A 15,709-nucleotide genomic window follows, 5' to 3' on the forward strand; every position below is an offset into this window, starting at 1 on the left:
CAAGCCCCTCGTTTCCACTCCCGTCTTTCAAGAATTAATTCCAGTCACTCAAAATGTATTCTAGCAGAGCCACGGGTTATCTTCCGCTGCCCCAGACTGGAGGCACTTACTCGTGGTGCCTTTATCTTCATGCTTTTTCTCACGGAAGATGACTTAAAGTAACATTCTGGCTCTGAAAAGTTGTGAGTGAGAGGTTATTCCAGATGTAAAGAAGACTGTGATAGTCTGTTATTCCTCCTTTTGGGGAAGTGTCTTTGTTCCTAGATTTCCTCTTACTGGCAGCCCCCTCTCCCCAAGCTGTGCCTTTGGAGACAGACTCTTCTGACTTTTTTTTTTTAATTCTCAACAACTGAAGGATTTGTATTGTTCAAAAAAATTTGTTCCATTGTGATCTAACTTCGCCTTTTTTTCCTCTAAAATTCTTCTAATCTAAATTACCGTTTTTGTAAAAATAGCTGCGTGGCATGTTTGTGAAATAAGCTTAAGTGATGATGAATGTATGCCAAAATAGGGTCTATTTAGACATAAAATATGTTTGTTTAAATCAACATTTAAATCAGCTCTGGTCCTCAGTCTTCCATTCCAAACACAAGTGAATGGACTTAATATTCTTTTAACCTGCCCTGATTTCTTCTGTTTTCGAAACATAAAATATGGCCTTCAGCTTTCACTTCACTGCTTTGATTAGTCACAGCGTCCATGGCATTAGAAAGTGTGAGTTGTGCTGGGGAAAAGACCGTGGCCTAAGGGCACCTGGAGTGTACCTGAAAGCAGCTGTTGGCTGTCTGGTGGGGAGCTGCGCTGTCGGTGGGGGTGCCTCAGTTCCCTCCATCCTGTCTTCTGTCTGTGCTGTTCTCAAGCCCCCAGATGTCTGTCCCTTGTCAATGCAGTCATGACGGACGGTGTCTCTTGGGCAGGGGCACAGCCTCCATTACCAGATGGCTGCCATTGGGGTGAGTCAGAACTAGAGAAATGGTGACCTGCGGAAACCCTAGGGGACCCTCATTTTTGCACAGGGTAACTCTCATGTAAAGTGTGGAGAAGAAGCTTATTTGTCATCTTCCAGCCTCTGCTCCTTGTACTTGATGCTGGGGAAACCTCAGCCTCACCTTACGCATCACTGTTGGGCTCCAAGGACTCTGAGCTTCCGCGTGGAGATTCAAACTTTGCAAGCATTTGCTGAAAGCATCTCTGCTTTGAGGGTAAATTGAAAGATGACATCGCCTCAGTCAGAGTTACTTACTTTCTTTTCTTTTTGAGAGACCTGGTTATGACCTTTTCTAGGCTAAAGAGATATCTTCAAGGGAAAATAAAGGACATTCCTTTAGGATAACACTTATAAATTCGAGAGGCATCATGCCAGAGGGATTGGATTTCTGTGTAAACATTTAAAGTCTTAATATATAAAGTTATTTCACATCTGAAGTTTTGTACTTATTAATACAATTCAGCAGATGTTTATTGAGCACCAGCTATGTGTTAAACGTGTTGACGCCGAGTAGCAGTCCACTAACTGCCTCTTCATTAGGGTAAACATTGAACTTCATCTCAGCACCGTTGTCTTCATTCTTTTCTCCCATGTTCGTTCTTTCAACTCCATTTTAAGATTTTCAGAGGCTTAAAAGGTTTAGTGGAAAATGTTTTTAGAGTTCTAATTTTTAGTAATAGAAAATGTTGCTTTACACTTTCCTATCTTTAGTTCCTTAAAGGAATGGAGATTTAAGTATAAAACTAAGAATGTTTAGGGATTAAATTGCTCTTTTTTACAAGGATATTTGGACATTTTAATCAGAGACATTTTAGTTGGTAAGGACATTTTGTTAAAATCAGGCCACCAAGATGTCGTAGCCCCAGCTGCCTTCCCTATGAGAGCTAGGCGGTCAGCTCACCCCCTGCTGTCCACACCCCTAGCCTGTGTGTGCACCTGGCTGCCTGCTTTCCACGCTGCACTGAGGTGTCGCATGCTTCGTTTTCAAGCAGATTTAAATGCATATATTCATATTTACCCCTCTTTGCTGATAATGTTTCCTAGATACAAACCTGGGTGGTTTGTTGGTTCTTTTTTTTGCCTTCTGGTATCTCTTTCAGCAAAAACCAGGTGGTACTTTTATAGGTTTCATGTGTGATTAGAAAACACATTTACTTCAGCAAGGCCAAATGCAGTAGCAATCTGTGCTTCATACCTTGTTCCTTTGTGTCCTTGAATGTTTCGTTTTTGATTCCTGAAAATTTTCTTTGACATTTTGCAATTAAGATAGACAGATCTGCAGATTTGAATATTTTGAGGTATGACATTTTAACTACTTGGCTATAGGAGATTTTCACTAGAAATAGTCTCTTTTCAGTAATGAAGCGTGTATGTGCAGTATATTCTCAGTGAGACTGAAAAAATATACCAAGTTTCTTTCACATTTAATCAAAGCAGAAAGAGTTACTGTATTTTTTTAATATGATGTAGGCTAAGTTCAGATTTTAAATGCCTGTAAACTTCTTTTATATTTAATGAATCATTTTGTAGCATTTGCATAATTCTATAAATTTTTGAAGTGTAGGTAAAGCAAATGTTCACACATTATATTATAATGCTCAGTTTACCCATTAGTTCAACAGTAATTAACTTGTTGAAACTTAGAGCTTAAAAAATCAATGAGATTATTTTTTCGAAAATGCCATCAGGTCTTCCTGGAGTGACATTTAAATTATATAATGTAAATCCATTTGACCTGTGAGTCCTTGTTATTATGTAGTGACATTTCTTACAGAACAAATTGTTTGCAGGTTGGGCAGCCTGCGATGGAGCTTGGCAGAGAGCTAGAAAAACAAATTATCCTTTCATTTTATACATCATTTGTTCATACATTTGTAAAAATTGCTTTGTTTTTCTGTAATGGAGAAGTGTCACTCAATGGTTAAAAGCACATTAGCTATTTTAGATACAGACCACAGACTGTATCAGGCAAAAGTATCTGTGAAGGAAGAATGCCCAGCATTTTATCTGTCATTGTGCATATTTTAAGTTAAGGACAAAGAATCCCGTTTCCCTTTGTCTGCTAAATTTACCACGGAAACTATAAAATACAACAAATATAGGGGTTTGTTTTTTTTTTTAAGTTTAGAAATTGTGTGATTGATTGTTTTTCATTTTTTTCCACTTTGCTTGTTGCTTTTACTTTTGCATTTATGTTACCGGTAAAGTGAAATATTTAAAGTAGCAAGTGGTACAGCCCAGATTTACCATGAAGCTGGCATTTAAAACCAGGTCAAACAGAATAAAGTAAATAAACACCATCTCTGCTATCCTCAGAGGTCAGTAGTTTTGAAAGAACTATTATTTCTAATTCATTTTATAGGCATTAGGATACTTGTATTTTAATACTTTAAAATAAAACCAAGGGTCTTAGTGAAAGACTGTTAACCATCGTGAGGAGTGTTGCACTCACAGCTTAAACAGATTATATTTCTTTCAGATTTTCTGATTTTTTGCTAATAAAGCCAAACACGAGGACCTTTTCAATTTAACGAGCTTTATTCTATTTTATTTTTTATTTTCTTATTTTTTATATTTTATTTTTATTCTATTTCTTCATTTTTTTAGTTTTTTATTCTATTCTATTTTTTCCTCAATTCCTCTAAGCAGTCATGTGACACATCACCGTACTCTGCTGCTGCCTTGGGGGCTGTGCCTGTAGGGGCTTAGGAGGTAGGAAGCTCTCAAGTGCTGTTAGAGCATCCTGAGGAGGGAGCAGCTTTAATAACTGTGCGTTTAGTTTCCAGCGTAGAAGGCCCACGGTAAGCGTTAGCAAATGTGTGATAGGCTAATTACGGTATCGGTGTATTTGAAGTGCTTGCCTGTCATGGGAGCTGAGCCTGGCTATATTAACTAGTAAGTTTCTTGAAAAGAGGGTATCAAACCTTGTTTGCCAGCCCAGCACATAGTAGGCCCTCAGTAATATTTTTTGAGTAAATAAAGAACAACTTTGTAACTCCCTCAAGAGCAGTTCAGGAGTTTTGACATTTAAACCTCTGTGAACTCTGTAATTCGTCAAAGCATTATGATGAGAGTCCAGGAAGGAGGCTGAAACCTCAGTCGTTAGCTGTGAGTAGATAACAAGGTCCGTCACCTGTCTCTGCTGTCGTTATAAAATACACGCTATAAACAGCTCTGCACATCTTCTTGGTGCTGATTCCTATTACCTATTCAAAACGGTGATGCTAAGTCTTGTGATTTGAATGGGTATTGTAAGCTCGGCTGCTGGGCTTGTCTTTTGTGTCGAAAGACCGGCGTGGCACTCTTAGGCAGTAAGACGTACAAACCAGGATTGTTCATTGCGTCAGCTTTCGCCTCTGCCTCATGCTCTGCCACACGTGGGAACCAGACTCTTCCTCTTTCTGCATTCTGTGTCTGTCTAGTTCAGAGGCCCCAAAGACAGCCACTTTCTGGTATTAATATATGATGTTATTATATCATTTCTTGCAGTGGAATGGCTTATGTCAGTTGAGAGTATACAAAAGGAAAGAAGACTGACTTATAAAAATGATGGCACTTTCTTTAATTAATATTTGTTCGTATTTATTTTCTTTAGTAATAATGGCACACCACAAATGAAGGTAGCACGGTATGCAAGGCCCAGAATAAGTGTAAAGTGTCAGTGGAATCAAACTGAATTTCAGTAAAACCTTTCACTAAGGAATTCTGTGCACCTTGACATGTTTTCATTTAAACCCACCTGTTCCTCTGACCATGTGGGACAAATGTTAAAGATCCCCCGTAAATTGTTGGTATAGGGGACAAAGCAAACATGTGTTTGTTCTTGTGTTCCTGGATCTGATTGTCAGAGCGATGACAGCGTATCAAGTACAGCCAAGCCACGCAAAACTTTTTTCTGCCGGAATCCACATTCTAGACTCTGGCATGGGGGGCGGGGATGCAGATTATGTGTCATTCCTTGTATGCTCATTGAAATTCCATCCGTTTTTTTTCCCCTCACTTAAGAAAGCTTATTGGAATGCGAATGAATGAGAGTGTCATTGTTAGAAAGAAAATCTTGAATTTTTCAAAAGTAAATTATTTGTAAATGTCACAACTTGAGTTGTAGGATGTCTTGCTCATAGACATCCAAAGGCCTTAGTTGGATGGCATTCATGCTGTAGTCTTAGCGCTAAGTTGAAATACATAAAACATCCTGGTGGGATATATGAATATGATGAGGCTTCTCTTAGAAACCTCAGCAGCAGAGCAAGTTTCATGCCCTGTTCTCCAAAACCATTGAGGGAAAGAAACAGCCTGCCAGAGCTGCTTCTGCAGAGGATGTTGAATTTTAATGATTTCATATAAAGTCTTCAAAACTATCTCCCGTATTTAGCTCAGTCAACAGGCATGGATTCCTCTTTCTTAACCCAGAAAGGATAAATGTATCTTGCAGTATTCCTACTGGGCCTCAGGAAAAGTGTGCACTGGGAAGAACCCCTAAAAGAGCTGTGTGGTCTCCACAGTAAAATAACACCTTATCGGTTTGCAGGTGACTCTCAGGTTTCCAAAAAATGGAAATTAAATCAATTTCTACAGTTCTTTGTTTCTCCGGGGGAAAAGGAAACATGCTCTCTCCATATTCTAGGAATCTTTCCTTGGGCCCATCATGGTGCCCCACACCCCACTGGGAGGCAGAGGATCATAGCGTGGTGGTAACTGGAGAGTGAGGTTGTACTTTAGTATTAGGGTGCCCTGTAGTCCTTAAACTGCACATAGTTTTTCATAATCAAAGCTAAAGAAAAGAAATGTGTAAAATATTTTTGTTTCCACGTCAGAAGTATTTTACATCCCCATATTGAGTAATAAGATATTTGCTATTTCAGGATCTTCTTTTCATGTTCTTTTGTTTTTATTAATTCTGTTTTTCATAAAAGTAATTTATAATATCTGTGATTTTTTTTTTCATGCTTTTTACAAAAATCCTTGGAATTGACTCATGATCACCAACAGTTTCTGGCAATAGTTTGTTATAGTTTACTCTGGGCAGCCCTTTAGTTAAGTTTAATATAAAAAGCAGTGGCAGTCTTTCGAGTTCTTTTTGTTAGAATCAGCCCCTCTGGAACAATAGCAAGAGAGGGTTGTGGATTTTAGCCTAGAAGCCTCAGACTCAGGAGCTACCTGCCTCTTAAGACAATTCATCATTAAAGTAAAGTCATCCAAACAGTAAGTTAGAAGCTTCCCAACCACTATTCTAATGAACAGTCAAAAACAAACACAAAGCGTTTATGTAATAGTAATAGTTTAAGTGCAAATCAAAACCCAAGCAACCTCCTGGTTTTTTCCCCCTCCGACTCTTAACACTTGCTAACATAGCTGCGTAATTCTGAAAGATTATGTATGATACTGTCTTCTTTGTTGTCTTTGAGGAAATCTTAGCGGTGGTGTTAATTCAGACTCTAAAATCTTTTAGTTCTAACACTCCAAGAAAGGCTGTGTTTGCTGGAAGCATGCAGTTGCTGGCTGGAGTCAAGCTGTGCACGGGAAGGACCTTAACCAACCACCCACACTATGAAGACAGCAGCCTGAGAGAGCGAACGAAAGCGGTGAGGCCCCATCTGTGCCTTTTCTCACTTGGTGACCCGGCCGTGGGCTGGGTTTCCCCATGTTTGGTAAAGATGGGGCGTCATGCTGCACCCCCAGCTCGTAGGTTACAAGGGGAGTCAGAATACAGTGCACAGCTGCGCCTGCTGGTTCTGGACCGCGGGCGCCCCTCCCTTCGAGGGCGCCCCTCCCATCGAGGGCGCCCCTCCCATCGAGGGCATGCTGTTCAGGCCACAGGTCCTAGGGAAGAGCTGAGAAGGCACCTGCCTCGAGGTATAGGTGACGGAGGGTTTGGGGGCAAAGCCCTCAGAATTTTTGAAGTGGGGAAGGGAAGGAAAAGGAATTGAGGCGTACTGCTCACCTTTTTTATGGACCATTTCTGTTGTATGGTGTTAACTTTTTAAAATAGATAAAACAGCCACACAGTTCAAAGTTCAGAACATACAAAAAGAAAGATAGTGAAAAGTTTCCCTCCCACCTCTGTATTCCAGCTACTGGTTCCCCTCCTGGCAGACAAATGAGGTTACCAGCTTCTTACGTAGCCTTCCACAGGTATTTTATGCAGGTACAAATATGAATTTTTGCCATATTACTTTCCCCCCTTTTTACAAAAGAAGTAGCATTCTACCTCTTGCCTTTTTGGCATTTAATGTATTTTGGAGATCATTCTGTATCAGTATATTAACAGCTTCCTTGTTATTTTTAAAGCTGCATAATATTTTATGTGAATGTAGCATATTTAACCATTTCAATTGTTTCCCTGTTTTTTGCATTTATATAGACAATGCTCCAAATGGACTTGTATATGCGTCACTCTTTACAAGTACGGTGTCTGTCTGTACGTCAGATTCTTAGATGTGGAGCTGCTGGGTCAAAGGGTATTGGCGTTTGTGATTTAGATAGATAGATGTTACCAAGCCGCCGTCTGCACAGGTCATATCAGTTCACAGTGCAGGAGGGCATCTTTTTCCCTTAGTCCTCACCAGTAAGATTTCAGATTTTTTAATGATTCATGTTGGTCACTTCTTAATGTTCGAAATTGAAAAGTTGTTGAAAAAGTCATGTTTTGAGGTGGGATTTGACTAGCCTAAAAGCAAATGATTTTTACTAAATCTCCTGTTTTTTATAAAAACCATCTGAATTTAGACACCTGCTAAAATGGGAATTTTTCAGTTGGCCCAGGTGTTCAGATCGTTCCAAGTTAAGTAGAAGAATGGGGGGAAGTGTCCCTGCTCTCTGGACACAAGGTTCGGGTCAGGAGGTGGCCTGTCCCACTTGGACTGAGAGCTGTGGAGAAGACAGGTCAGTGCAGGGGGGGGCGTCCTTCTGTGTACCACCCTCTCCAAGAGCCAGTCCCCACCGAGGTACCAAGTGGTATGCCCTCAAAATTGTCATCCTCAAGTTCCTGCTGCTCCTCTTCAGTCATGACTTTCAAACCCTTGGAGTGCCTTCGGTCTGAGACCGTGTGCTGGACTGTAGGATGACCCCACAGTTTTCGAAGTGGAAGCAGCTCACCTCCCCACCATTTCACCCGTACACACGGACACGTTGAATCAGGCCCTCATACCCGGTCCCTTACGTCAGAAACCGATCATTAGAAATCAAGGGACAACAGAGGAAACAGTACCTCCCTTCATGGACCCGTAGACCCACAGAACAGCCCACACAGCCTTTGCCCGTTGCAAAGTCCCAGCACAGAGGACTTCGTATGTTCGTCACAGCGTGTGGCAGTGGTGGATGTGCCGGCGGCGCCCCTGCTGCGCTGCCCCTGGTGCTGCAAGTTGCTCTTGCTCTCGGGAAGGACGGGAGGTAGAGACGTGTTAGGGTCTCCTTGTGATCAAGCGCCGTAAAGCTACAGGTGCTGCCCCAGCCTAGGACCAGGGACCGCACGGGATCCTTTTCCTCGCCTGCCATTGTCAGACACTGGGTCTCCTCCTCACTAGACTGCACCGTCACCCCTAATGGACCAGTTTAGTCTGAAGGTCCCTTTTTAAAGGTAGAGACTCTGTCTTATTGACTCAACCGTATCATTTACCTTGGCGAAGCATGCTTAGAATTGGCATCTACTGGTGAATATATTCATAACTCAAAAGAATACATTCTGAACCCGAATGTATTCAGCATGGCTCACTCTCCCTCTTCCCAAGGCTGAGCAATTACAATATTCCGTTGGAAAATTTCCACGCACGCTCCAGGCCTGCAGATGAGTGAGCACAGCAGTGGCCCAGGCAGGGAGAGGAGGGGGACTCAGGTGTTTAGGTCTTCGATTCAGCCCCTGTGGGAGGTTACATCACATTCCTCGATTAACTCCATGGCATTGAGTGGTATTTTACCCGATTCCATTTGTGTCTCACTGTGAAGGTTTATCAGATATATGCAAAGAGGTCTCCAGAGGAGGTGCACGCCCTCCTGCGGTCCTTCGGCACTGACTACGTGATTCTGGAAGACAGCATCTGCTACGAGCGAAGGCACCGCCGGGGCTGCCGGCTTCGGGACCTGCTCGACATCGCCAACGGACACGTGAGCATGTCCAGCCACGTGCGGGGCATCTCCCTGGGGGCGGGATTCCAATCTGAATCCTAAGGGGAAAAAAAAATGAAAATCAAGGTGTGAAACTGAAAACTAGTTTACTAGCTAAATACAGGTACAGATGTAGATATATCTACATATTAATAGATACGTAGTATAAATACATTTACATGAAACATGCAGGAAAAAAGAATGTCCATCTTTTTACACTTCATGTCGAATAGAATGACATTATGAATCAAGCATTCGCTTTCCTCCTTTCCTGCAGAGCCCCCTACCTCGGCACTGCAGTGACTGCCCCAGGGGCTGGGCAAGGGCAGACAGGAGAGGGGAGCTCAGGGGGCCCAATTTCACATCAAACCGAGCAACCCTGCCTTTGGCCGGTTTGTATGATGGGGCTCTGCATAAAATTTATCTTTTAAGGACTTTTCTGCTAAAAACAAAACCTCAGCTTTGAAAGCCACTGCTCCGAAGCTTCATATTGGCTCATCCCCAAGTGGCTGGGACTGTGGGGCCCCGTGGCGGATTCTCACTGCTCTCCCTGTCCTCCCTGGTGTCCTGTGTCCACTGGGACACTGCCACAAAAATGGCTTTCTGTGGCTGAGCTTGCACTGCAGAGCAGAAAAGCAACAAGCCATTTCTCCTCCTCCCTTCTGAGAAAAATGTTCTTAGAGCTATGCCAGGTCTCAACACAGCAAACAGAAGATTTTCACCCCTGAGAGGTGTGATGTGTGCTATAATTAATGGTAGAAAAGCTGATAGAGATTTGTAAATAAGTGGGACAAAATGACAAACATAGCCTAAATTTAAAAAAAAATAAAAAAACTTGACTATACAGAATTGGAGATTCAGAGTTTTGCGCAAGGAAAATAATAGTCCAAGCTATCTTGAATTCAGAGGTGGTACAGACCAAAGACATACATTTAATTTTTGCTTTGTGTGTACCGTGTTCTAACTTGGCCATCTGATGAGCTAGAGAACTTTCTCTGGTCGTGGTAGTCCTCTGTATTTCATTTTTGTTGGAAAGAGTATAGTATGTTCCTGAGAACAAGGAGGTCTGAGTTCTGCTTCTGGCTTTGCCATTAATGGCAATCATTGTGTGACACTGTACTCCCTTCTCAGCCTCATTTTGTGCTTCGGAAGGGGGAGAGGGTGGACCAGATGATCTCCAAGTAGCCATTGACACTGAAATACTGTAATTTAATTTCACTAACATAACATTGATAAAGAAACCCGATACCTATTCCTGTATCTGTTGTCTTTTATAAATACAATTTTCCTTCCAAATTGTATTTGGGTTTGTTTGGGTTTTAGATGATGGATGGCCCCGGAGAGAATGACCCCGATTTGAAGCCTGCAGACCACCCTCGCTTCTGCGAAGAAATCAAGAGAAACCTGCCTCCCTACGTGGCCCACTTCACCAGAGTGTTTCAGAACAAAACGTTCCACGTTTACAAGCTGTCTAGAAACAAGTAACAAGGATTTCTGTCCAGTCTCTATTTTTGATACAGCAAAACTGCATCCTAATGAAACTCAGTAGATAAGGTTTCCTATGTACGTAGGTAGCCGGCACCTTAAAGCTGTGATATGAGTAAGTTCTTACCAATGTTTACACAAGCATTACCGTCCTCAAAAGTATCTTCTGCGAGCTCAAGTCATTTTGTCTCGTCTGTATCTTTTCCATCAATGTTCTTTAGCCTGAACATTCACAGCTTTCTAAGAGTGGTGTAGAATTTGTTGCTGGGGAGAATATGTGTTCCATAGGTAGCCTGGACAGCCGCATACCACGTAGGAAGATGAGAGCCTGTTCAGGACTTGAAATGCTTCTAATTTTCAGTTGACTTAAGGCAGGTATGGCTGAGTCGAATTGAAAAGATGATTAAATTATTTAATGTTATTTCATTAGTGAAGGCCAATTGGTGGCTTTTTTTAAAAGTTCTTTATTGTCCTGTTTCACTTTAATATTTTACAATGCTTTCCAATTGTCATGTTTTTAACATTAACAAAAAAAATCATGTTAGATCTTTGTATCAAACATTTTGTTACACTCTGAAAGGTAATATGTACCATGTCAGTAGTGTGTGTGGTCTGCTGAGAGAGAGAGTGTGTGTGTATGTGTGTGTTTTAATGCTGGGCACAGAAAAGTGTTACAATTTCCATACTGTAAGTCCTTAAAGGGGCAGAAATGTATGTAGACAAGTAGAATTTGTTACTGTTCAGTGTTATTTTAAAACCTGATACTCTTTTAACCTCTCTCTACTGCAAGTAAAATAGTTTTGCTTTATTTCTTACTCACTTCAATTTATTGGGTTTGCAAAATTTTGTAAACTTTTTGTGTTTTTACCCTTTGTATTTTTTGCAGCCTAGAACTTGCAAAGTCTGAATATTTTTAAAATGTTATATCTTAACTAGTTCACTAATACAGTATTTTTAGCAGACAGCATTTTCATACCAAGTTTGACTTGTGGTCTCCAATCTTACTGTGAGGGCCCTGGCAGCATTATTCTTTTCCTTCATAAAAGGTAACCAAGTGCCTCTAAGTCATGCTTATTTGTAACAACAAAGAGGATTATATGTACCTGCTCAAGATTTTTTGATAATTGTTTTTATAATTAATTTCCAATGATGAGTACCTGTAAAAGTTGCTGATATGAGCACTTAATTAAATCAAAGATGACTAATGAAATTAGCTTTCTTCCCTGTTCTTGCCAGTTGGAAATGATGCAAATATTTCTCCTTGCAGTTGTATTGAAGTAAATTACCATAGGCATCGAGATGGATACATCACGTTTTCAAATGATCTTACAGTCAGCTGCTACTTACCAAGCAGCATTCAAAAAAATTTTTACACTGTCATGTTGGACACAAGGATACTCAGCTTTTATCAAAAGGTATTTAAATAAATGTTGAGAATAGTTGGGTTATTAAATTATACAACTGAAACTTTCAAATTATATCTTTCCTATATCCCTTAATAAGGTTGGAGACCACTACAGTTTAGGATAATACAATAATAAGGCATTTTAATCAGTACTGAAACTTTAAGCCAGCAGTGATGCATGCCTGTTGGAGCTGACAGCATGGGTCAGAGCATCCTTCAGCGAGTGCCTTACTCTAATTGAAACCAAGCACATGTAAGGTACAGTTTGTCAGACTGTGTGGTTTTGTTTTTAAAATCCTCTGTTACCTTTTCAGATGTGTCTAAATTTATTTTAAATATTTCTATATGTTTTCATCTAAGCATTTGGGCATTTGGAGTCTCAATATACAAAACATGTACTTAAATCTTTATGCTTATCATCACCACAGTGATGGCATACAGTGATTTTTTTTTCATTGTTTAGGTACCATTGTTGCCAAAACATTTAGTGTCAGTCTTCAGTGAAAAATACAAAGTGCCAAAACAATCTTGCAAGACAGAATCCATACTACACTCTTTCCAAGACACTGTGACCATGTACAGTAAAGTTTTTCCTGATGACCAGGTCTCTCAACGAATCATGTTAAATATTTTTAGCACGCATTGGTATTGTCTTACGTGACCTTCTCATTGAAGTACACATGAGGACAGAGAGGAAAAGCATCTATCTGACTTCTGGCTCTGGTTTCTAGCCTCTCCTAATAAACTGAAGCACGAGAACTGTGTCCTAAGCCCCGTGCCACACAGACCTTGGTGGCTGTATTAATACTTGGTAATAGCCACAAATAGTGGCTCTGTATTTTATGGATAGAAAAACTACTTGATTTTGCTTCTGAGTTAGCAGTCAAAAGACCCTCTAAGTACAGCAGAAGTGCTCTTAACTGACTCTGCTTCTGTGACTCTCCAGACCCGGAAGTCTCCGTCCCTCTTGGGATCTTCCTGCCCCAGCACAGCTGGGAGGCTGCTCCCCGGTGTTCACAGTGCTCTTGCTCCCTCCCGCCCTTGAGTTCTATGCCCACACCAAACTTCTCCATGCAAGTTCTACTTCTTATTGTAAACAGACAACTCACTTACATAAACCTAGGAACTACAGGTGTAAAAAGAAAGAGTTATTTCTGCAAAAATTAAATTGAATGCTTTGGTAAGATTTGATAAAAGTTGAGTTGCTGAGAAAGGTTGCTTGTCAATTAGATGTGGTTAGGAAAATCATAAAATATTGAGGAAAACATAAAAATCAAGAAAATTTCTGAGCTTAGATTGCTTTGCAGATTTACTTAAGTACTCATTCCACCTTTAAAATATCTAAACCAATAGGAAAATATTAAAATGTACCCAAATCATGTTATTGGTGTGATTTATGCAAGAAGTAGAACTGCAGTCATTGGACCCTCATACAAAAGAAAGACTTTGTCTGTACATCAGAAGATTAGCAAATAAATGTACAATTCCACATTTTAAGTTATGATATCCTGCTTTAACCTACTTACTTCATTAAATGACCAACTACTGGTACTGATCACAACAGTTATGAGAGATTCTGTTATAGTTGAAAGGTTCCAGTGACTTTTATTACAGGCTTTTGTTAAAATAGGGATTCATTTCAAATGGGTGTTACCTAGACAATTTGCTGTCCTCTTAAAGATGATTTCTTGCCCTTTGTGAGATCAGGTCTCTAACTGTGTGTATGTTTTGAGTGGGTGCTGCCAGGTGGCAAGGGCATATATAGATGCTTCATCGGATCTGCATCTTTATTTCACAGTTAACGAAAAATAAAAATGTTTTTTCTGATTCTACATTAACTTTGTCTATAAGGTAAAAATTTTAGCTTTGGCCAAAATCTATCCGAATTAACATAGAAGTATTTGATTTTTAAAATTCAATTCAAATCTTGGAATCAATGGGAAGATACTAAAATGTTGTCAGATTATATATGTTGGTTAATATGCTCCCCAAATGCTTTATACATGGCAACCTTTTGGCCTAAGAGTGTTCGTTCATGGAAAAAAGCTTTTGAGATGAGAGGGTTGCTTACTTTCTTGTGGCAATTGATTTTCAGTTTTTGACATCTTATGGGTAAAATCTTACAAAGAGGTTTTATAATTTGTCGTACAGAATTGTTTGGAGATTATATACTAAGTAAAGTTCTTTTTAAGTTATACGAGGTGAGTGTCTTACATTTCTTTGAAGGTCAAAAACGAAGGAACCTGCTTATTGAAGTGATTAAATATTTGCTAAATAGAGTAAATCAGCTGGATTTCAGCCACTCTGGTAGGTGTGTAATGATATTGTAGTTTTAATTTCCATTTCCCTAATGACAGATGATGTTGAGTATCTGTTCACATGCTTTTTACATCTCTGTATCTTCTTTGGTGAAATGTCTGTTTAGATCTTTTGCCTGTTTTTTAATTGGGATATTTTCTTTGTTATTAAGTTTTAAGAGTTACTTGGATATTTTAGATTCAAGTCCATTATCAGATATGTGTTTTAATAATATTTTCTCCCATGCCATGTCTTGTCTTTTCATTTGCTCAACAGTGTCTTGCACAGAGAAGACGTTATTAATTTTAGTAAAGTCCAACTTACCAGTTTTTTTATTCATGAATTATTCCCTTCGTGTTGATATTAAATTAACACTAGCCTCAAAGAATGAATCATGAAGTGTTTTCTCTGATTCTGTTTTCTGGAGGAGATTGTGGAGAATTGGTATTATTTCTTCCTTAAATGTTTGGTAGAATTCACCAGTGAGATTTTAGACCATCTGGGCATGATGCTTTTTTTTTTTTTTTTTTTTCTCTTTTCTTGAAGGTTATTAATTGTTGATTCAATTTCACTAGTAGATACAGGGCTACTCAAATTATCTGTTTCTCCTTGTGTGAGTTTTGGTGGATTATGTCTTTCAAGGACGTCCACATACACAAAAACGTACCTAGATATAGACCTTACACCTTTCACAAAAGTTAACTCAGATGAATACAGACCTAAATGTAAACTGTAAAACTACAGAACTTCTAGAAGAAGACATACAAGAAAATATCCTTGACCTAGAATTTGGTGATGAGTTTTTTGTTACAACACCAAACTCATGTCATTGATAAAGATGTGCATATGGGTATTGTCTAGAGAGGCGAAAAACGAGAGCTGAAAGCACCCTCTGAGCCCTTTCTGTCAGCTGTAATTCCTTACACCGTCTCCCCGCACAGTAAATGAAGACAAATCTGAAGGCTGCACAGAAATAGACCCTTAGGGCTCCAGACCATTTACATACCAAAAGCACATTACTCAAAAGCACTAGGGTATCAAATGGGTGTCACATCCAATTTGTTTAAACAGACATGTAAATAATTGTAGCCAAATATGTCATTGGACAGTTTAGAGCCATATCTTTTTTTTTTTTTTTTTTTTTTTTTTTTTTTTGAGACAGAGTCTCACTCTGTTGCCCAGGCTAGAGTGAGTGCTGTGGCGTCTGCCTAGCTCACAGCAACCTCAAACTCCTGAGCTCAAGCGATCCTCCTGCCTCAGCCTCCCGAGTAGCTGGGACTACAGGCATGCACCACCATGCCCGGCTAATTTTTTCTATATATATTTTTAGCTGTCCATATAATTTCTTTCTATTTTTAGTAGAGGTGGGGTCTCGCTCTTGCTCAGGCTGGTCTCGAACTCCTGAGCTCAAACGATCCGCCCACCTCGGC

General features: G+C 40.0%; 1 protein-coding gene across 1 annotated transcript in view; it reads left to right on the plus strand.

Annotated features, from left to right (window-relative positions):
• Positions 1–14,172, plus strand: part of DPY19L3 (dpy-19 like C-mannosyltransferase 3) — a 68,041-nt gene extending 53,869 nt beyond the window's left edge. Inside the window, exons 17-19 of the mRNA XM_069457162.1 lie at positions 6,441–6,573; positions 8,933–9,091; positions 10,415–14,172. Of these exons, the coding sequence (XP_069313263.1) occupies positions 6,441–6,573; positions 8,933–9,091; positions 10,415–10,576 (454 nt within the window). The 3' untranslated portion in view covers positions 10,577–14,172. The remainder of the gene's footprint in view (positions 1–6,440; positions 6,574–8,932; positions 9,092–10,414) is intronic.
• Positions 14,173–15,709: the final 1,537 nt, after the last annotated feature.

Source organism: Eulemur rufifrons, chromosome 24 (assembly GCF_041146395.1).
Source record: "Eulemur rufifrons isolate Redbay chromosome 24, OSU_ERuf_1, whole genome shotgun sequence".
NCBI lineage: Eukaryota > Metazoa > Chordata > Mammalia > Primates > Lemuridae > Eulemur > Eulemur rufifrons.